Source organism: Drosophila bipectinata, chromosome 3R, assembly GCF_030179905.1.
Source record: "Drosophila bipectinata strain 14024-0381.07 chromosome 3R, DbipHiC1v2, whole genome shotgun sequence".
Lineage (NCBI taxonomy): Eukaryota > Metazoa > Arthropoda > Insecta > Diptera > Drosophilidae > Drosophila > Drosophila bipectinata.
Window position 1 is genome coordinate 17,219,611 of NC_091739.1, and position 21,969 is coordinate 17,241,579.

At 39.8% G+C, this 21,969-nt stretch overlaps 4 protein-coding genes, 1 long non-coding RNA gene and 1 pseudogene across 5 annotated transcripts; 5 read left to right on the forward strand and 1 right to left on the reverse strand.

Annotated features, from left to right (window-relative positions):
* Positions 1 to 250: 250 nt before the first annotated feature.
* LOC108130299 (esterase B1-like) lies at positions 251 to 2,100 on the forward strand (annotated as a pseudogene).
* Positions 2,101 to 2,334: 234 nt separating this feature from the next.
* On the forward strand, positions 2,335 to 4,698 carry alpha-Est5 (alpha-Esterase-5). Its single transcript, XM_017249209.3, has 5 exons — positions 2,335 to 2,449; positions 2,508 to 2,781; positions 2,998 to 3,148; positions 3,367 to 4,100; positions 4,160 to 4,698. The coding sequence occupies exons 1-5, from the start codon at positions 2,439 to 2,441 to the stop codon at positions 4,610 to 4,612; spliced, it is 1,623 nt and encodes a 540-aa protein (XP_017104698.2). The 5' UTR covers positions 2,335 to 2,438; the 3' UTR covers positions 4,613 to 4,698.
* A 100-nt stretch (positions 4,699 to 4,798) lies between these two features.
* Positions 4,799 to 5,859, forward strand: Rtnl2. Its single transcript, XM_017249210.3, has 2 exons — positions 4,799 to 5,373; positions 5,438 to 5,859. Exons 1-2 carry the CDS (start codon positions 4,899 to 4,901, stop codon positions 5,737 to 5,739), a joined length of 777 nt encoding a protein of 258 aa, XP_017104699.2. The 5' UTR covers positions 4,799 to 4,898; the 3' UTR covers positions 5,740 to 5,859.
* A 102-nt stretch (positions 5,860 to 5,961) lies between these two features.
* Positions 5,962 to 11,248, forward strand: alpha-Est6 (alpha-Esterase-6). Its single transcript, XM_043212456.2, has 3 exons — positions 5,962 to 6,350; positions 9,722 to 10,615; positions 10,685 to 11,248. Exons 1-3 carry the CDS (start codon positions 5,970 to 5,972, stop codon positions 11,135 to 11,137), a joined length of 1,728 nt encoding a protein of 575 aa, XP_043068391.1. The 5' UTR covers positions 5,962 to 5,969; the 3' UTR covers positions 11,138 to 11,248.
* An 874-nt stretch (positions 11,249 to 12,122) lies between these two features.
* Positions 12,123 to 16,518, forward strand: alpha-Est7 (alpha-Esterase-7). Its single transcript, XM_017248661.3, has 6 exons — positions 12,123 to 12,283; positions 14,318 to 14,630; positions 14,875 to 15,025; positions 15,084 to 15,647; positions 15,708 to 15,877; positions 15,944 to 16,518. Exons 1-6 carry the CDS (start codon positions 12,237 to 12,239, stop codon positions 16,415 to 16,417), a joined length of 1,719 nt encoding a protein of 572 aa, XP_017104150.2. The 5' UTR covers positions 12,123 to 12,236; the 3' UTR covers positions 16,418 to 16,518.
* On the reverse strand, positions 16,077 to 16,785 carry LOC138926632 (uncharacterized). Its single transcript, XR_011443216.1, has 2 exons — positions 16,524 to 16,785; positions 16,077 to 16,434 (listed from the first exon to the last, which is right to left on the reverse strand). It is a non-coding gene; the product is annotated as an uncharacterized lncRNA (long non-coding RNA).
* Between the last annotated feature and the right edge of the window lie 5,184 nt (positions 16,786 to 21,969).

A 21,969-nucleotide genomic window follows, 5' to 3' on the forward strand; every position in this document is an offset into this window, starting at 1 on the left:
TAATGCTGCTTCACTATTAGGATATTAAGTTACGAGTTTATACTTTTTCCTATCATAAACATGCATAAAAGCTTTAGATAAAGACGTAAGATAAGCTTAAATCTTTTTTACCACTATCTAGAAGAGGTATCTTTAAAGTTTAAACAATTAAATACTGACATTTTATTAAGACATTAAGTAGGTTTATTGGGCCCCCTAGTGGAATTGTAGAGATTTGAGGAAAAACTTTTAAAATTCCTACACAGTCGAATTTTGAAGCTCCTAGCGATCAGTAATGTCTGCAGAAAAGTAAAGTAGTTTTAAGTTCTTATTATAATTGAAACTATTTAGAATTTTGTTTTTTCAGTGAAACTTCACCAGTGGTGCAAACAACGCACGGAAAAGTGCGGGGCACTCTTCTAAAATCTCCTTACTGTCAACCATTCTACGCTTTTGATGGAGTCCCTTACGCCGAGCCTCCTATTGGATCCTTGAGATTCAAGGAACCTCACGAGATGAAGCCTTGGAGCGGAATTCTCAACTGCACCCAGCCACCGAATGTTTGTCTTCAAGCTGATAAAAATCTTGAGAAGGTCAAGGGATCTGAGGATTGTCTATACTTAAATATTTCTGTGAAATCAGTGAGTAATATATTATATAATAAGCTAAGCATTTTCAAGTTTTTTTTACTATTTTTATTTGTTAAAGTTGAGAAGCGAAAATCCTTTACCCATAATGGTTTATCTACATGGAGGTGTATTCAAGCGCGGAGATAGCTTGAGGCAGACCCTTGGCCCAGATTATTTTATGAGAGAAGATGTCATTTACATTGCAGTTGGGTATCGTTTAGGAGCTTTTGGTGAATGAATAAAAAAATAAATAGACAAAATATGTAGATAATAATAATTTATTTCTCTCTCTCGTTTTAGGCTTCCTTAGTTTTTCGGATCCTTCTCTGGGGATTCCTGGAAATGCAGGTCTCAAGGACGTCGTTCATGCTCTCCGCTGGATTAGGGCCAACGCGGTTAACTTCAATGGTGACCCCGAAAGGGTGACCCTATTTGGGCAAAGCGCTGGTAGCGCTAGTACCCAATATCTTATGGCAAGTCCACAAGCAAAAGGACTCTTCCAAAAGGCAATTCTTATGGCTGGCTTTTGCATGGAGCTATATCGCCGACCCAACTGGGAATTCCGGCTGGCCAAAAATTTAGGTTATGAGGGCGAAAACATCGACAAACAAGTTTTTGAATTCCTTTTGAAGGCGGACCCAAACAAATTGGCAAAAGCCGATATATCCACTCCGGAAGAAAAGAAAAAGGGTGAGATTTTGGACTTTGTACCCTGCCTGGAACCTTATGTTACTCCGGGAGCAGTGTTGCTAGCTGAACCCATTGAACTACTTCGCACCTCTTGGAGCCATCGAATTCCAGTCGTCTTGGGAGTTTCTTCTGAGGACGGATTGTATCATTTAATGGGTTTGAAAAACGATGGCGCCAAGGAACTTCTAGCTTTTCAGGAGAATCCTGAACGTGTACTGCCTTGGACCTTAAAGCGGCACTACGACCCCGAGCAGCAACGTCAAGTTGGGGAGCAGTTCCTGGACTTTTTTTGCCAGGCTCATGGCAATCAGTTGACCATTGAGCGCGCGGATGGCTTGGAAAAATTATTTACTCATAATATAGTGCATTCGCAGTATCGTCTTATCCGGTCCAGACTGGCTTATGCTCAGGCACCAACATATCTCTACAGATTCGCTTTCGATTCTCCAGATTTTAATTTATATCGGAAACGCTGTTTTCTAGACCCGAACCAGAGGGGCGTTTGTCATGCAGACGAACTAGCGTATATTTTTGTGATGCCGACCACCTTCAAGTTGGAAAAGTCTCGACCAGAATATTCTACCATCAGACGAATGGTGGCCATGTGGGTGTCCTTTGCCTCTACTTCGAATCCTAACTGTGAAATTACAAAGCCTCTCGTGGACTGGAAACCTCTTACCCAATCTGAGCCCCCTTTACTTCTTAACATTGATGAGGACTTGAAGATAATCCCTCGCCAGAGTATTCGAAGCTAAAATTCTACGATCGCTTATATGAACAGGCAGATTTACCTTTGTTTTAAGGAAATGACGAAGATTTTACTTAAACACAACTACTATTTAAAGTAAATAAAGAAACTTGATAAAGTACATTACTGGCTTGTGTGTAGCAGGTTTTAATCTTTTAATACAAAAATTAGTATTCGTAAGCTTTTAAAAGCCACCTGCGGGCAGTTCGTCACCTAAATGGACAACAGACCACAGATTTTTAATAAACAAGCTTTTAATACCAAAGCAAAAAGCTCGATCAGTGGCAACGTAATTTAAGACACCTCTGTAAGAGAGCGAACTTTGGGTAGTGATTTGATTTTTTAATTCATTCAATTGGACACAGTTGACCGAGGCGGACAACTACTTCGCGATGTCGGAAAAGTGAGCGGAGTAAGTCTGGAATACCCTAGATTTGTTTTATTAATCGTTACTAATTCAGTCAAGAAACCTGTGAACTGACTCTGCCCCTCGGCAAGATCAAGGGCGTTAAACGTCAGAGCCTCTATGACGACAACTACTATAGTTTCGAGAAGATCCCCTTTGGAAAGCCTCCGTTGGGAGAATTACGGTTTAAAGCTCCCCAGCCGGCTGATCCATGGAGTGGGGTATTGGATTGCACTCACTATGCGGAGAAGCCTTTCCAAAAAAGTTTTATGACAGGCGATATCGAAGGAGCCGAAGACTGTTTGTATCTGAATGTCTATGCCAAACAGGTAATTAACTATATTAAATAACTTAGATGTTAGATGTTATAACACCTGTGATTTGTCTGGCGTAACTAATGACGTCACTACCTATAGGGTAAATTGGTCCTTAGATCTAAGAAAATTTTCAAATACAAAATAACATTAAAAATTTTATAAAATTAAAGATTTTTTTTTACTTTTGTTACCTATGATAATTATAATTGATTGAATTTATTTTGACAGCTAAAGACTGACAAACCTCTACCCGTAATGGTCTATATTTACGGTGGGGCCTTCACCGTGGGCGAGGCTACACGGGAAATCTACGGGCCGGACTATTTCATGGCCAAAGATGTTGTCCTGGTAACACTCAATTACCGTTTAGATGTTTTTGGTGAGTCGACATTACTAGTGTTAATATCTTATCGTCAAGCCCAAAAGGTGTGATAGTGGCGTTATCTATCGCGAACTTTTGCGTACAAGTTCAAAATATCAATATTAAATCAAATGCTGGTGTCTGAATTGTAATGGTTGGTAATCTGTTTTTGGAAAAATGTATTCTTAAAACTTATTTCCCGAAGGAAGTCTAAGCTATAACTCGCTCTATTTTAGGTTTTCTGTCCCTCAAGGATCCCAGCGTGAAGGTACCCGGAAATGCTGGCCTTAAGGATCAAGTCTTGGCCCTCAAGTGGGTCAAAAAGTACATCTCGAACTTTAATGGGGATGAGAATAATATCACCGTTTTTGGCGAAAGTGCCGGCGGTTGCTCCACGCATTTTATGATGTGCACAGAACAGACCCGGGGCCTCTTCCACAAGGCCATCCCCATGTCAGGAACCGTGCATAATTATTGGGCGAATAGTCCTACTGAGGACTTTGCCTTCCGGCTGGCGCAACAAAATGGCTATACTGGCGAAAATGTCGATGCCCAAGTTTTGGAGCATCTGCGTGGAGTTCCTGCTATAGAATTGGTAAACCACAATTTGGTGACTCCAGAACACCGCAGAAATGGAATGATCTTTGCATTTGGACCCACCGTGGAACCTTACGTGGGTGAGGATTGTGTGGTGCCCAAGCTGCCGGTGGAAATGGCTCGCGAGGCCTGGACCAACGAACTGCCTGCCATGCTGGGAGGAACATCCTTCGAGGGTCTCTTCATGTATCCTGCAGTCTCTGCCAATCTCCAGGGACTGGACAACCTTACCAAAGATCCCCTGAGGATGGTGCCGTTTGATGTTCGGGCAGTGAACACTGAAAAGGACAATCTGGAGTTCAGTCAAAAGCTGATTAAAACTTACTTTGGAGATGCCCCGCCAAGTTCCAAGCTCTTTATGAATATTTTGGATGTGAGTTTATACCGCCTTTTATTTAAATCTAAATTAATTATCTCTTTTATTTCTCTTAGTACTATTCCTACAAGATCTTCTGGCATGGATTTAATAGAACTTTGAATGCCAGGCTTGCGTATGCAAAGGCTCCTACATACTTTTATCGCTTTGACTTTGATTCCCCGACCTTCAACTTCTATCGCACCAAATTCTGCGGAGACAATATTAAAACAGGAGTAGCGCACGCTGATGATCTCAGTTACTTGTGGCGAAACGCTGCGAGCTGGAAGCTGGAAAAATCCTCTAAGGAGTACCAAACAATTCAACGAATGATTGGTATTTGGACAGCCTTTGCTGCAAGCTCAAACCCAAATTGTCCGGAAATCGGTGAAGTTATTTGGAAGCCCTCAACTAAAGAAAATCCTAAGTTGGTGCTAAACATCAGTGATGAAGTAAAAATTATTGATCTGCCTGAGTACGAAAAGCTGCAGGTGTGGGATGGCATCTACAAGCCGGAACAGTTGATTTAGATAGACAATTCATGGGACTGCGAAATTTTAAATGATATAATATTTTAGCAGTTTATTTTTTAATAAATTAAGACTGTATCCGTCAACTGAAGAATAAGACTGAAGTTTTCAAGTGATTTACTACAACTAAACGTTTACAAGGTTTCAAAGTTTTTATGAAAATTTCTTTCTTTTTTGTTACAAGTAGTCCTTTTGTTTACAGTTGTCAGAAAGACAAGAAATCACAGTAACAACTCAACCCAACCCTTCTACCTATATTCATAAATTAAGCCTTAAATCTAAAAAGATGATTTCCAAAGATCCGAAACCGGCTGAGAACTCCAACCAATTGTTGGACTTCGTCAAGAATTTGGTCCTTTGGCGCAATTATCGCGAGTCAATTGTGGTATTCACCGGCATCCTGGTGATTCTCCTGGACGTCGTGGCGCACTCGATAATCAGCGTGGTGAGCATGGCGGGGATCACAGTGCTTCTGGCAAGCATTGGCACCCGCTGCATTGGGATACTTATGCGATCTTGGCGAAAGGATGTGGGCCAGAATCAGCCCTATCGCCTGTACTGGCAGCCAAACTTAAACATTCCTAGGGAGGAGGTGATGCGTTTAGCCGGGATTGGCGTGGATCGTTTTAACGCGACCATAAATCATCTATTGGAATTGTTTGTGGTTGAGAACTGGGAGAGATCCTTAAAGTTTTTGGCCGTAATGTGCGGCCTTAATTTGCTGGGCGATTGTTTTAATGGCTTGACATTGTTAATTTTCGGTGAGCAGCTTTCAATTTAGAGATTAAGATGATGAGGATAATTTCTAATTGTATTTTTTTTAAGGACACGTGTTGCTTTTTACCCTTCCTAAACTTTACGAATGGTACAAGCCAAATATCGATATTCAGATCCAAAAATTTCAGAAATCCAAGATGGAAAGTGCTGCGGAACCCAAACCTGAGAATGGTGAGACTCTTCAAGGGGAAGAGATCATTTCATATGAAAACAAGGAGTCCACCGATGGGCCTATGCTATATAAGGTATGCGATAATGCCGAACTTTTCGAACTGCTGGAGGAAGAGCACAGCAAGGGATGTCGATGCCGTGACTGTGAGCATCAGGACTTGCCCATCGAGGCCCACTAAAAATTTTAATTAAAGCTTTTCGGCTCGCAAAATGTGTTCTAAAATTTTATTTTTTAACTTTGGCGATTTTATTGTATAAAAATATGTATATTGTTTTTCCGCTCAGTTGGCGATCAGATATATTTCGTATTTTTCTTTTTCTGGTAAAGTCAAAATTTTGGGGGAGGTCTTAAACTCTCCTTGTAGGCCAGATCTAGTTACCCGACTGTTATAGGTCGAGAAGCACTGGAATGTGGAAACTCTTCCTGCCACGTAGTCGTAGTCGGAGCAAATGTCTGCGCTATCTAATACCAAAACGGAGCTATACCATCAGTGGAGCCACCAGTCAGTCAGGTGATGCAGACTCCAAGGTCGTTGAGCTATCTGTCGGTAAGGTGAGAGGCCGCTGGCAGATGGGTCTCTACGGTGACGATTTCTATAGTTTTGAGGGGATTCCCTTCGCCAAGCCGCCGCTGGGCGAGCTGCGTTTCGTAGCACCCGTTCCGGCGGATCCTTGGAAACACGAATTGGATGCAAGGCAGGAAAAAAGTGTACCCCTTCAGGCAGACCGAAAGACGGGCCAGATCATCGGTAGCGAGGATTGCCTGTACCTGAATGTATACACCAAGCATGTGAGTAATCAGAATCAGAGCCTTTGCAGTAGCCCCTGACCATGTAGTAAAGTATCAAGTAAGGCTAGAGGTATTTTAATTTTATTTATAAAAAAGTATTTATACATGATACATTATATTTAAACACATATATCTAAACTCTATCATATGGATGTACATACATATAATACATTTTAATCAATATCCTCCTCTTCCTGAATACAAGTGTAAACTCTAGTTCTTAATCCTGCAAATGCTGCCATTATGCGGCCTGCAGACTTGTCTTTTAGAAGACCTAGCTTGTTTCTATTTTTTGGTATTATATTAAATCGGTTGTCTTCAAAATTGGAGGTATCAAAGTGGTCATGATTCCCTTTTATTAAACTGTAAATATCTTCTTCTATGGATACAATAAAAAGGTTATTGTCCATGTAGCCTTTCACAAGGGAAGGACACTTGACAAGCAAAAAATTATAATAATAATCGTACATTTTCCATTTCGTTAATTCGGAAACGATAACGCCAATGTAAATAGGTTCATTGTAGCAAATAATTGAACTTTTTGTCTTAATCGCAGCTAAGTTTTGTCCGAATATTTCCACACTTTGAACGTCATTTTGAGCTATGCGTTTTAAAAATTCCTTTTCCTTAATCAAAAAAATATCAGTGTGTTCCTCTGGTTTCTTCATACTTCTTCTATATATAGCGTAGTTCATGGACTCAAAAAATCTCGTTTCATATTCATTTTTGGTTGATTGATTTAGATTCAAGTCAATGTACGGTTTTAGCCAACAGCGTTGCTGAAAGGACAATACCCTGTGTATGTTTTCAAGAATCAGTCCCTGTTGCAAACATAGTTGCAGATGTTTTAAATTTAAAATGTAATTCTTTTTATCGTTTAAATCTGCCATTACGATTGGGATCTTTTTTCCAGGCGGTATCCTGATGATAGGGCAAAATGGCAAGAAGTTATGGGGATCGTGTAAATGATGTGGATACCTTAAATCCACTTCTAATATATATCCTATTTCGCCATCTGGACATATATTTCGAAAATCGAGGCACTTGATCTCATAGCTGCTCAAAAATTTGAAATCAGAGTATGGCAATGGCTCACTCATTGCCCACTCATACAAATTATTCGCCTCAAGACATGCCAAATATCTGGTTGGCTTTCTGGGATTGTACTTTTGCATGTATCTATTATTAGCTTCCATCATTCGCGTGGTGCATTGAATTAATCCCTCTCGCCTAGCTAAGCTTACGAATTTGACCATTTCCGGATCACTGATTAAATCTAGTTGCACTTTGGTGCATTTAAGCATCGCGTCCCACGACATTGATTCGGCAGTGGGATAATGTACTGGCTCTAAGCTGTATATTTTATTACAAGTCTTCCTGAAATTCTCGAATACATCAGCCAAAATGATAACATCTCTTTCCAAGTACAACTTCATATACTCAAGAATGTTAGTGCAGCCGAAAGTTGTCCATACCTTTTGCGCAAAGTAATAGTCCTCAATATTATCTTTATCCCCGTCATGGGTGTTGAAAAATTGATTAATGTCCGGTAGCTTTGTTTCTTTTAGCTTTTCAACATTATCTATGTAGCCATTCGGAAATACAAATTTCTTAAACATCATATCTAATTTGTTTCCTGGAAACTTGGCTTTCAAATGCTGAAAGTCATGTACGTCCATGTAACTCCCCATATACTCGAGGTTAAAGTTAAAGAAGTTGTTTTTGTTTAAGAAACATATTTTATAAGAATTTGTGGAATCAATAACTCGTTTGGTTATTGTAGAATAGAGCTCCGTATCGCCGGGAAGAAGTTTCATATCTTCTCCTAGTTCACTCACTAATAAATTCATGGTGTGAGTCGAGAAATTTTCGAAAATTACTGGAAATGATGGGTCTGTTAATTTGTATTCTAACTTGCAAGCCGAATGCACAGGACCTATTTGTTTTCCGTTGAATTGATTAAAGGATACCTCCCATTCTTTGCTAGTAAGTGATTTGTCACAGGCAAAGCATTTTACATTTGGCATTTGATTTTTACCAAACATGATTTCTGGCATATTTTCTGTTTTCCAATATTGGTTATAAAGTCTTGTAGTTTCTTCATTCAGCTTTCTACAAAACATTTTCAAGCAGTCAGGACCTGGAGAAAGGAAAATATGTTATTAAAAATACAAAATCAATTAAAAATAAACTGTATCTACCTTCGAATGTAAACATTTCATTCATATCATAATTGTAGTGATGAATAATGTAAAATGAAGCTGCACAAGCGGTGGGACTTAGCACTTCTTTATTTGCAGACATGGAAGTATCTTGATAGTTTCCTTCCAGTACCTTTATTCCGGCATAAATCACAATCGGTGGCGATATATTTTTGTGAAATGACTGAAAAGCCATTTTGGTATTTGGATTTGGATATGAAAACTCAGCCTTGTTATCCCCCATTGCAGTTTGCGTTGGTAATTCATCCAATTTTATTACGTTGATCTCAAAATATTCAAGAGTATGTATGGACCAGCCCGAATCCTTGCTCATGAACTCAGTGCTCATGGTATTTAAGCTGGTAACAGCCTCACTTAATTCTTTGAGAGCAGACTTTATACAGTTAGTAACCACATATGGAGCTTCAAAATATTTTTCCATTAGCAAAAGATTTCCCTCCTCATCTTCTCGGGTGTATGACACGTATACTTTGAGGTTAAATTTTATGTTAATGTATTCGGTCAAGCACTTGAATAAAGTTTGAACCAGATTCATTTCGCATTGATCGAAGAATTCGCTAAAGTCAATGCCACCCTTTATGGGGTAAATTCGATATGTTTCTAAAGGAAATTGAGACACCAACGAAGTCAGGAACAAATTTTCGTTAAACATTTTCATTTTGTTGCACGAGTTTTCACAGTTCTTGATTGTTCAGATATAAGTTGTACTTCTATTTTACGTCTGATGAGTTTCACAGCAGAGAAAGGACTAAGTACAATGTGAAGGACTTACTCACTTATATTCGAGATGCTGTTACCTGTGTTTACAATGGTACCTGAATTTTACTTGAGCTACCTGGTCCTGAAAGGTTTAATGGCAGGCTTAAGGCTTTTGGGAGTTTCATGGAACATACATACAGATGTTTTATAGGTAACAATTATTGGCATGGAAATTCAGCAATTAGTGTTAAGCTAAGTACTGTACCAATTGCTCTCAATAGAGATGATGAGGGTATGGTTTACCCTTTAAAGTTAATACATAATAAAATTCTACCATTTTGGTTTCTTTATTATCTATTTTTTCTTAGAGAATCCTTACATGTTATATCTAATTCTATCTTACATAATAATTTCTAGTATCTTATATCTGGTTCATAATAATAATTTTAGTTTGATCAATCGAAGCCACCTCTTCCGGTCATGGTTTATTTCTACGGCGGGGCATTTCGCACGGGAGGTGCCATCCGCTCCAAATACGGGCCGGACTATTTGATGAGCAAGGATGTGGTATACGTGCTTTTCAACTACCGGCTCTGTGCCTTGGGATTCCTCAGCATGCCCAGTCGAGAGTCCGATGTCCCCGGTAATGCGGGTCTCCAGGATCAGATACTAGCCTTGAAATGGGTCAACGAACACATCAAGTGCTTCAACGGAGATCCGCAGAACATAACTATATTCGGAGAGAGCGCTGGAGCGGCATCGGTGCATTTTATGATGTGTCTTCCCCAGGCGAAGGGTCTGTTCCACAAGGCCATTATGATGTCTGGATCGATGCTGAGTCCCTGGTCAGATGCTCCAGAGCGACAGAGCATGTTTTCTCGCCTTGCCAATGCAGCAGGATATCAAGGTCCACCCAACGAGGCATCCATATTGAAATTCCTTCGTACGGTAGAAGCTGAAAAGCTGATGGGTCATGATTTTTTCAACGCTCGCGATTGTCTGTTTGGATTTTTGTATCCCTTCGTACCTGGTGTTGAATTGGCCCAAACCAACTCCGGGCTGATACAAGTTCCCTACACGCAGCTGATGAAGGAGGCGTGGTCGTGTCAAGTTCCCCTGTTGATGGGAGGTACATCCTTCGAGGGGCTGGTTTTTTATCCCTATTGCAAGCTAGATAACGGCTATATGCTGGAGTTGCTGAAACAGGAACCAGCCCTGGTTCTGTCCCATGGTTTATACAATGAAATGTCTCCAGAGGAGCGAACCGATGCTGCCAACGAACTGATAAAATACCACTATGGACCTCGAGGAATAACCAAAAATAATATAACGCAAATTTTGGATGTGAGTAGAGAACTAATGTTCGTTTTTAATAGCTGAATATTATTCATGTTTTAATTTCTTATATTGTAGTTATTTAGCTACAAACTATTCTGGCATGGCATGCATCGTGTGGCACTTTCCAGGATATCCTTAGCCCAGGCACCCACCTACCTCTATCGCTTCGACTTTGATTCCCCAAAGCTGAACCTGATGCGGAACAATCTTTGCGGGGATGACATCAAGCGGGGCGTGTGTCATGCCGACGATTTGGGCTACATATTCCACAAGCAGGCTATTAAACAATTTCCCTTGGACTCTCCTGAATATTGCACTATCCATCGAATGGTGACTATACTAACCACCTTTGCCCGGACCGGTGATCCAAACTGTCCGGAAACTGGACCTGATCAGTGGACACCCATAACCGTTAAATATCCTTATAAAGTCATGAATATTGGACAGGATCTGGAGATGGTTACGCAATTTGAAAAAGATGGCCTAGAGGTTTGGAATCGAATTTATTCAATGGCAAAGCAATGCTGAAATTTGGACTCTAACAAATTTTAGGAAGTATCTAAAGTTGACGTAGTTTGTTGCTAAATTTAAATTTATTTTGTACCTATTTTCTAATATAAATTATTTTTTAAATTCTTCTTGTAGTTAAAATAATTTGAAAATAAACCAGAATAAAAATGTAAGTTCCTATCGGGTTTTTTTTAAGTATAGCGTACTTTAAAAGTAATTCATAAAAAAAATACTTTAAATAATTTCATAAGTTTAAAAAAAATGTTAAGAAGCTTTTTATAATTGTAAATTTAAAAAAAATCTTCAAAATGAGGTACAACTGTTGCTTTTTCTGGAAAGCTTGAAAGCTATTTTGAAGCTTTATGCCGACGCCCCACACCTGCCACAAGCTTTCCGGCCATGTAAACAAAAACAAACGCCACAGCCATCAATTTGTTTGTTTACAGTGGTTTTGCCGGTGCGATCATAATGTTGTTGACCCACTCAGTGGATGCCCCCTTCCTGCGTGTCTCCCCTTGACTTTCCCCTTGATTGCCGAAAAGCGGGGCGAGAGCTTGGCTAATAGTTTCTTGGCTAGATACTTGGCTAAGTTCAAGATACTTAGATACTGTTTACACTGCGAAAAAGATACTTGGCTAGTATTTGCTAGGCGGAGAGAGATCTTCATTTTGTGCAGTGTTGATTAATTATGCATTCGCCAAAGGCGCGTCAAGAGGTGTTACACCCTCCGCCCCAGTGCCCCCACTCTCTCCCCAAAGCCGGACAGCCCACGCTCGATCGGCAACTCGTGTTGTTGTAGATGTTGCCTTTTATCTCTGCTCCGCACTTGAAATATATTTTTTATTCTTTTTGTTGATTTTTTATTCTCTCCTCTCTCACTCTTATTATTTTTTTTTTGTGTTTAATTTGTATTCTGATATTTTTCGCTTGTTTTCGCCTATTTTGCGAGCTCGTTTGCTGAACGCTCCGCGGCTGCTGGAATTCGACGGAAAAAGTATGTTTTTAATTTCAGTTTCAGTTCGGCGCTGGAGCGATACAGTACGCAGCTCGTGGATCGTAGATACATTCCAATTTAGCCAATCGATCGGTTCGTGCATGGTGATCTAGTCTATCCAAAATGAACAAGAACCTCGGCTTTGTGGAACGCTTGCGCTGGCGCCTCAAGTAAGTTTCGACGTTGACCTTAATGCCTGGAATTATTTATTTAATTATCAGTTATTAATGTCGGAGAGTGCTATTGTTGTGGTTAGCGTTGTCAATTGCAGCGGTTCGTGTTGCGGATTCTTTGTTTGCTCAGATATTTTTTTATACCATTTCGTTTTTATTGGTAATTTCTGCCATTCACTGTCAGGCGTGACTAATTTTTGGATGAACAGAATTATTAATTTTTTGTTGGCCTTTTGGGTGAGATAATTTTTGAGAAGTGATTAGATTTGGCAGAATTACGCAATTGTCATGAAAAGAGTGTATAAGGTCATTAAAATCGACTTATCAGTGTTGATAAATTTTAATTATATTAGTCAAGATTTTAAAGTGCTTCAAGATGAAAGTAAACAGATGAAATAATTAAAAATGAATCTGGGATATTTCACAACTTGTTCGTTCTAAGGCCATTAAATTGTTGGTGTATTCGTAAGTATTTGAATCCATAAAATATAATATCCATAAAGTTGGCCCATCTCCTGCGTTATATTGAAAAAGTTTCAGTATGGTAATAAAAGTGTCACATACAATCATTAATCGACTCTCGATTAATTCATAAAACTCGGATTTATTGCTTAATCAGTAAATACGTGTGTAATATTTTACTTTTATTACGAAAACGTATTCCTGCTTGGTTAGCAACTTTATAAATACAACCATTGCATTTGTTTCGGTAAAAAGGCTTGCAAATTGTTGACTTGTTTACATTCCCCAGCGCATGAACACATTGTCAGTAGAATAACTAAAAAGCTAAGCTGCGCCCTAATATATGGAATCAGAATTAATAATATATTGGCTTCAGATTAAGAGCTCAGGCTAGGAACGTGCTCTTAGCACGTCACACCCTAGATAATGAATCTGATTGGTAAAATGTATTACAAAGGTTTCATCTTCAACACGTTCCCTTTTGTTTCATGTTAAAATCATTGCCTTTAATTGGCAAATTAAAATTTCACAAAGCTGACAGCTAAATTGGGTGCGATGTTTTTATTTTTCTGCCTTAAAATAATGTAATTAAAGTTTATATGGGGCTTTAAATAATTATCAGCAATTTTTCATATTAACTTTGTTATTAACATATCACAATTTATTCCAAGCCAATAAGTTCCGATTAAAGTTTATTTTTATACTCCAATAGACCTGAAATTGTGAAGTGCGATTCTGACCCCTGACCCTGATAATGGGCATTTCATTTTTAAACACAAATTAATAATTACGGCTGCTTAAGAGCTGGGACTGTGATAACTCCTGACAGCTGTTGATAAGACAGAACAATGGCTAATAATATATTCAGAAGATTGCAAACGTGCCAGTGTGTGTATTTGACGTAGATTATTAAAGCCAAGCCGAGGCAAAGGGTGGCCTGAACTTGAAATGATTTAAGGGCAGTTCTGAGCTTTAAACCCGGGCCGGGCACTTCGTGTTGCTGCCTCACTGGTCACAAGAAGCAGAAACAGTGGCAGCAGCGGACTGTGTTAATTTATCACCGACAGACGTGCCTGGTTAGCAGGTGGACCGCACAGTCGACTGAACCGACTAAAACTGATGTCCAGGCAGAGCCTGCACGTGTAGATATCACTGAAAATAAATAGAAAATAAAAATTTTAAATAATTTACTGTAATAGTTGATCAAGGATGGTGTCTTTTTTTTTAGCTAAGATTTTTTGCTAAATTTTGGAATAGAGGCTATGTACTTTAAAAGTGTTATATAGTTCTTACAACTTTATTATAACTTATTTATTAAAATTTTCAAAGTGTAATCATGTATTTGAGATATGGGCGCAATAGGGTTGGGCTGGGATGCTGAATGCAATGTGATGAATAGCAGCAAAACAATTTAAATTTAATGCAATGCATGCAGTCTGCCCAGTCTGGTGTGTGGCTTTGAGAATGAATTAAAATAATTGACTCTGTGACAAAAATATCAAATTATCCGGCTGCTAGTTCGATCCCAATATTGTTATGCTAATTACACGTTTCATTATGCTATTGTAGAACCGTCGAACACAAAATCCAGCAATATCGCTCGACCACCAACGAGACTGTAGTTGCCGAAACTGAATATGGCAAAGTCCGTGGTGTGAAGCGCCTGTCCCTCTACGATGTGCCCTACTTCAGTTTCGAGGGCATCCCCTATGCCCAGCCCCCAGTTGGTGAGCTGCGGTTTCGGGCGCCCCAAAGACCCACTCCCTGGGAGGGTGTGAGAGATTGTAGCCAGCCCAAGGACAAGGCGGTACAGGTGCAGTTTGTTTTCGATAAGGTCGAAGGCTCCGAGGACTGTCTCTATCTGAATGTCTACACGAACAATGTGAGTATCAGAAAAAATTTGATTTCCTCAGTTTCATCGAAACAATTCTAAGGGCAGAGCTTGGGTTTCAAGGGTGAGATAATAAAATGACTACATCATGCCTACTCATTGCAAATTTGTATATAAGGAAAGCTTTATTGATACACGTTTAGTAATTAATTAAGTTAACACGTGTTTACAAGAAATAAAGATAAGCGAATTTTTTATAATTTTGATTAATTTGATTTATTTGTGTCCTCTCCAGGTTAAACCCGATAAGCCACGACCTGTTTTGGTCTGGATTCATGGAGGAGGCTTCATTATTGGCGAGGCTAATAGGGAATGGTACGGCCCGGATTATTTCATAAAAGAAGATGTGGTATTAGTTACCATACAATATCGTCTTGGTGCTTTGGGTAAGAACCATTTTAGGCACTTTGAAAAACTTTTTCATAAATTGATAAATTGTAACAGGTTTTCTAAGTCTTAAGTCACCGGAGTTAAATGTCCCTGGCAATGCAGGACTAAAGGATCAGGTGCTGGCTCTTAAGTGGATCAAGAACAATTGCGCCAGCTTTGGTGGCGATCCCAATTGTATAACAGTTTTTGGAGAAAGTGCTGGTGGGGCCTCCACCCATTACATGATGATAACCGAGCAGACCCAAGGACTCTTCCACCGTGGTATTCTCCAGTCGGGCAGTGCCATCTGTCCATGGGCCTACAACGGTGACATTACCCACAATCCATACAGGATAGCCAAGTTGGCGGGCTACAAGGGCGAGGACAATGACAAGGATGTACTTGAATTTTTGCAGAACATAAAAGCCAAGGATCTCATTCGCGTAGAGGAGAATGTCCTGACGTTGGAGGATCGAATGAACAAAATTATGTTCGCCTTTGGTCCATCTTTGGAACCATTCTCAACGCCAGAATGTGTTATTCCCAAACATCCAAAGGAAATGATGAAGACCGCCTGGAGCAATTCCATTCCCATGATGATTGGTAATACTTCCTACGAAGGTTTACTGTGGGTGCCAGGTGAGTTTGTTCATTTTTCTATAAAATTTTATAATTAAAACATATTTTTTTGTTACTTAGAGATTAAAATGGTGCCACAGGTAGTGCAGCAGGTGGACGCTGGCGTTCCCTTTATCCCACGAGAACTATTGGCCACAGATCCTGGAAAAGATAAGCTTGAGGCTTGGGGAGCCAAGCTACGCGACGCTCATCGAACAGGCACAGAAGCCACACCCGATAACTACATGGATGTAAGATAATTCTACTTGTAACCCGTGTGTTTATTTATTTTATTATCAAATATTTTTATTCAACAGATTTGTTCTATTAACTATTTTGTTTTTCCGGCTATACGAGTGGTACATTCTCGCCACGCCCACGCCGCCGGAGCTCCCGTATATTTCTACCGTTTCGATTTCGACTCCGAGGAGATCATTTTTCCATATCGCATTATGCGCATGGGACGTGGCGTCAAAGGGGTCAGTCATGCCGATGATTTGGGCTATGAGTTTCCCAGCCTATTGGCCAGACGATTGCCAAAGGACAGTCGCGAGTATCGAACCATTGAGCGGACTGTGGGAATTTGGACTCAGTTTGCGGCCACCGGGAATCCATACAGTGAGAAAATAAACGGCATGGACACTCTAACCTGGGATCCAGTTCGCAAGTCCGATCCGGTATTCAAGTGCCTTAACATAAGCGATGATCTGAAATTCATTGACTTGCCGGAGTGGCCTAAGCTGAAGGTCTGGCAGAGTCTCTTCGATGGCAACAAGGACTTGCTATTCTAAGACACCAAAAAGATAAGCTGAGCAAAATAATTATGAAAATAGCAATTGTACATACATATATAGGACAAAATGCTTTATAAAATATATTTTATAACTTTTTACTCACTTTTTGTTAAGGGGAATCTGTCATCAAAATAGAAAATACAAATACAGACGATATTCAGAAATGGGCCCGGCCACTGGCAAACTTCAAATATGTGTGTTTCCTCAAATGGAAGTGTATCAACTCAACAGTTCAATTTACTGCCAACGTTAATCCGATCGAGAAGTAACGCACCATTCTACTGGGAATTTTTCGATTTTTTTCCTATTTTTTTCCTCCTCAAGCCCTTTCTGACCACTACAAAATTGTGGCTTTTACAAAATGGTACTTTATTGCCTGATCGGATAACAATTCCTTGCCGATCGCAAGGACCAAAAGTGGAGGAATTTGGAAAAGCCACAATTTTGTAGGGGTACCCATAGAAAAAAACTCGAAAAATTTAAAAACGATTTTTTGCAATGTTTTGAATGAGGAAAGTGGCTCCTGGGTTTGCTGATTACAAAATGGTACTTTATTTCCTGATCGGGTAACAATTGGCGGAGCTGTGCCGATCGGAAGGGCCAAAAGTGGAGGAATTTGGAAAAGCCACAATTTTGTAGGGGTACCCATAGAAAAAAACTCGAAAAATTTAAAAACGATTTTTTGCAATGTTTTGAATGAGGAAAGTGGCTCCTGGGTTTGCTGATTACAAAATGGTACTTTATTTCCTGATCGGATAACAATTGGCGGAGCTGTGCCGATCGCAAGGACCAAAAGTGGAGGAATTTGGAAAAGCCACAATTTTGTAGGGGTACCCATAGAAAAAAACTCGAAAAATTTAAAAACGATTTTTTGCAATGTTTTGAATGAGGAAAGTGGCTCCTGGGTTTGCTGATTACAAAATGGTACTTTATTTCCTGATCGGATAACAATTGGCGGAGCTGTGCCGATCGGAAGGGCCAAAAGTGGAGGAATTTTGAAAAGCCACAATTTTGTAGGGGTACCCCTAGGAAAAAACTCGAAAAATTTAAAAACGATTTTTTGCAATGTTTTGAATGAGGAAAGTGGCTCCTGGGTTTGCTGATTACAAAATGGTACTTTATTTCCTGATCGGATAACAATTGGCGGAGCTGTGCCGATCGCAAGGACCAAAAGTGGAGGAATTTGGAAAAGCCACAATTTTGTAGGGGTAGCCATAGAAAAAAACTCGAAAAATTTAAAAACGATTTTTTGCAATGTTTTGAATGAGGAAAGTGGCTCCTGGGTTTGCTGATTACAAAATGGTACTTTATTTCCTGATCGGGTAACAATTGGCGGAGCTGTGCCGATCGGAAGGGCCAAAAGTGGAGGAATTTGGAAAAGCCACAATTTTGTAGGGGTACCCATAGAAAAAAACTCGAAAAATTTAAAAACGATTTTTTGCAATGTTTTGAATGAGGAAAGTGGCTCCTGGGTTTGCTGATTACAAAATGGTACTTTATTTCCTGATCGGATAACAATTGGCGGAGCTGTGCCGATCGCAAGGACCAAAAGTGGAGGAATTTGGAAAAGCCACAATTTTGTAGGGGTACCCATAGAAAAAAACTCGAAAAATTTAAAAACGATTTTTTGCAATGTTTTGAATGAGGAAAGTGGCTCCTGGGTTTGCTGATTACAAAATGGTACTTTATTTCCTGATCGGATAACAATTGGCGGAGCTGTGCCGATCGGAAGGGCCAAAAGTGGAGGAATTTTGAAAAGCCACAATTTTGTAGGGGTACCCCTAGGAAAAAACTCGAAAAATTTAAAAACGATTTTTTGCAATGTTTTGAATGAGGAAAGTGGCTCCTGGGTTTGCTGATTACAAAATGGTACTTTATTTCCTGATCGGATAACAATTGGCGGAGCTGTGCCGATCGCAAGGACCAAAAGTGGAGGAATTTGGAAAAGCCACAATTTTGTAGGGGTACCCATAGAAAAAAACTCGAAAAATTTAAAAACGATTTTTTGCAATGTTTTGAATGAGGAAAGTGGCTCCTGGGTTTGCTGATTACAAAATGGTACTTTATTTCATGATCGGGTAACAATTGGCGGAGCTGTGCCGATCGGAAGGGCCAAAAGTGGAGGAATTTGGAAAAGCCACAATTTTGTAGGGGTACCCCTAGGAAAAAACTCGAAAAATTTAAAAACGATTTTTTGCAATGTTTTGAATGAGGGAAGTGGCTCCTGGGTTTGCTGATTACAAAATGGTACTTTATTTCATGATCGGGTAACAATTGGCGGAGCTGTGCCGATCGGAAGGGCCAAAAGTGGAGGAATTTGGAAAAGCCACAATTTTGTAGGGGTACCCCTAGGAAAAAACTCGAAAAATTTAAAAACGATTTTTTGCAATGTTTTGAATGAGGAAAGTGGCTCCTGGGTTTGCTGATTACAAAATGGTACTTTATTTCCTGATCGGATAACAATTGGCGGAGCTGTGCCGATCGGAAGGGAAAAAAGCGGAGGAATTTGGAAAAGCCACAATTTTGTAGGGGTACCCCTAGGAAAAAACTCGAAAAATTTAAAAACGATTTTTTGCAATGTTTTGAATGAGGAAAGTGGCTCCTGGGTTTGCTGATTACAAAATGGTACTTTATTTCCTGATCGGGTAACAATTGGCGGAGCTGTGCCGATCGGAAGGGCCAAAAGTGGAGGAATTTGGAAAAGCCACAATTTTGTAGGGGTACCCATAGAAAAAAACTCGAAAAATTTAAAAACGATTTTTTGCAATGTTTTGAATGAGGAAAGTGGCTCCTGGGTTTGCTGATTACAAAATGGTACTTTATTTCCTGATCGGATAACAATTGGCGGAGCTGTGCCGATCGCAAGGACCAAAAGTGGAGGAATTTGGAAAAGCCACAATTTTGTAGGGGTACCCATAGAAAAAAACTCGAAAAATTTAAAAACGATTTTTTGCAATGTTTTGAATGAGGAAAGTGGCTCCTGGGTTTGCTGATTACAAAATGGTACTTTATTTCCTGATCGGATAACAATTGGCGGAGCTGTGCCGATCGGAAGGGCCAAAAGTGGAGGAATTTTGAAAAGCCACAATTTTGTAGGGGTACCCCTAGGAAAAAACTCGAAAAATTTAAAAACGATTTTTTGCAATGTTTTGAATGAGGAAAGTGGCTCCTGGGTTTGCTGATTACAAAATGGTACTTTATTTCCTGATCGGATAACAATTGGCGGAGCTGTGCCGATCGCAAGGACCAAAAGTGGAGGAATTTGGAAAAGCCACAATTTTGTAGGGGTACCCATAGAAAAAAACTCGAAAAATTTAAAAACGATTTTTTGCAATGTTTTGAATGAGGAAAGTGGCTCCTGGGTTTGCTGATTACAAAATGGTACTTTATTTCATGATCGGGTAACAATTGGCGGAGCTGTGCCGATCGGAAGGGCCAAAAGTGGAGGAATTTGGAAAAGCCACAATTTTGTAGGGGTACCCCTAGGAAAAAACTCGAAAAATTTAAAAACGATTTTTTGCAATGTTTTGAATGAGGGAAGTGGCTCCTGGGTTTGCTGATTACAAAATGGTACTTTATTTCCTGATCGGATAACAATTGGCGGAGCTGTGCCGATCGGAAGGGCCAAAAGTGGAGGAATTTGGAAAAGCCACAATTTTGTAGGGGTACCCCTAGGAAAAAACTCGAAAAATTTAAAAACTATTTTTTGCAATGTTTTGAATGAGGAAAGTGGCTCCTGGGTTTGCTGATTACAAAATGGTACTTTATTTCCTGATCGGGTAACAATTGGCGGAGCTGTGCCGATCGGAAGGGCCAAAAGTGGAGGAATTTGGAAAAGCCACAATTTTGTAGGGGTACCCCTAGGAAAAAACTCGAAAAATTTAAAAACGATTTTTTGCAATGTTTTGAATGAGGGAAGTGGCTCCTGGGTTTGCTGATTACAAAATGGTACTTTATTTCCTGATCGGATAACAATTGGCGGAGCTGTGCCGATCGGAAGGGCCAAAAGTGGAGGAATTTGGAAAAGCCACAATTTTGTAGGGGTACCCCTAGGAAAAAACTCGAAAAATTTAAAAACGATTTTTTGCAATGTTTTGAATGAGGGAAGTGGCTCCTGGGTTTGCTGATTACAAAATGGTACTTTATTTCCTGATCGAATAACAATTGGCGGAGCTGTGCCGATCGGAAGGGCCAAATGTGGAGGAATTTGGAAAAGCCACAATTTTGTAGGGGTACCCCTAGGAAAAAACTCGAAAAATTTAAAAACGATTTTTTGCAATGTTTTGAATGAGGAAAGTGGCTCCTGGGTTTGCTGATTACAAAATGGTACTTTATTTCCTGATCGGATAACAATTGGCGGAGCTGTGCCGATCGGAAGGGAAAAAAGCGGAGGAATTTGGAAAAGCCACAATTTTGTAGGGGTACCCCTAGGAAAAAACTCGAAAAATTTAAAAACGATTTTTTGCAATGTTTTGAATGAGGAAAGTGGCTCCTGGGTTTGCTGATTACAAAATGGTACTTTATTTCCTGATCGGATAACAATTGGCGGAGCTGTGCCGATCGGAAGGGCCAAAAGTGGAGGAATTTTGAAAAGCCACAATTTTGTAGGGGTACCCCTAGGAAAAAACTCGAAAAATTTAAAAACGATTTTTTGCAATGTTTTGAATGAGGAAAGTGGCTCCTGGGTTTGCTGATTACAAAATGGTACTTTATTTCCTGATCGGATAACAATTGGCGGAGCTGTGCCGATCGGAAGGGCCAAAAGTGGAGGAATTTTGAAAAGCCACAATTTTGTAGGGGTACCCCTAGGAAAAAACTCGAAAAATTTAAAAACGATTTTTTGCAATGTTTTGAATGAGGAAAGTGGCTCCTGGGTTTGCTGATTACAAAATGGTACTTTATTTCCTGATCGGATAACAATTGGCGGAGCTGTGCCGATCGCAAGGACCAAAAGTGGAGGAATTTGGAAAAGCCACAATTTTGTAGGGGTACCCATAGAAAAAAACTCGAAAAATTTAAAAACGATTTTTTGCAATGTTTTGAATGAGGAAAGTGGCTCCTGGGTTTGCTGATTACAAAATGGTACTTTATTTCCTGATCGGATAACAATTGGCGGAGCTGTGCCGATCGGAAGGGCCAAAAGTGGAGGAATTTTGAAAAGCCACAATTTTGTAGGGGTACCCCTAGGAAAAAACTCGAAAAATTTAAAAACGATTTTTTGCAATGTTTTGAATGAGGAAAGTGGCTCCTGGGTTTGCTGATTACAAAATGGTACTTTATTTCCTGATCGGATAACAATTGGCGGAGCTGTGCCGATCGGAAGGGAAAAAAGCGGAGGAATTTGGAAAAGCCACAATTTTGTAGGGGTACCCCTAGGAAAAAACTCGAAAAATTTAAAAACGATTTTTTGCAATGTTTTGAATGAGGAAAGTGGCTCCTGGGTTTGCTGATTACAAAATGGTACTTTATTTCCTGATCGGATAACAATTGGCGGAGCTGTGCCGATCGGAAGGGCCAAAAGTGGAGGAATTTTGAAAAGCCACAATTTT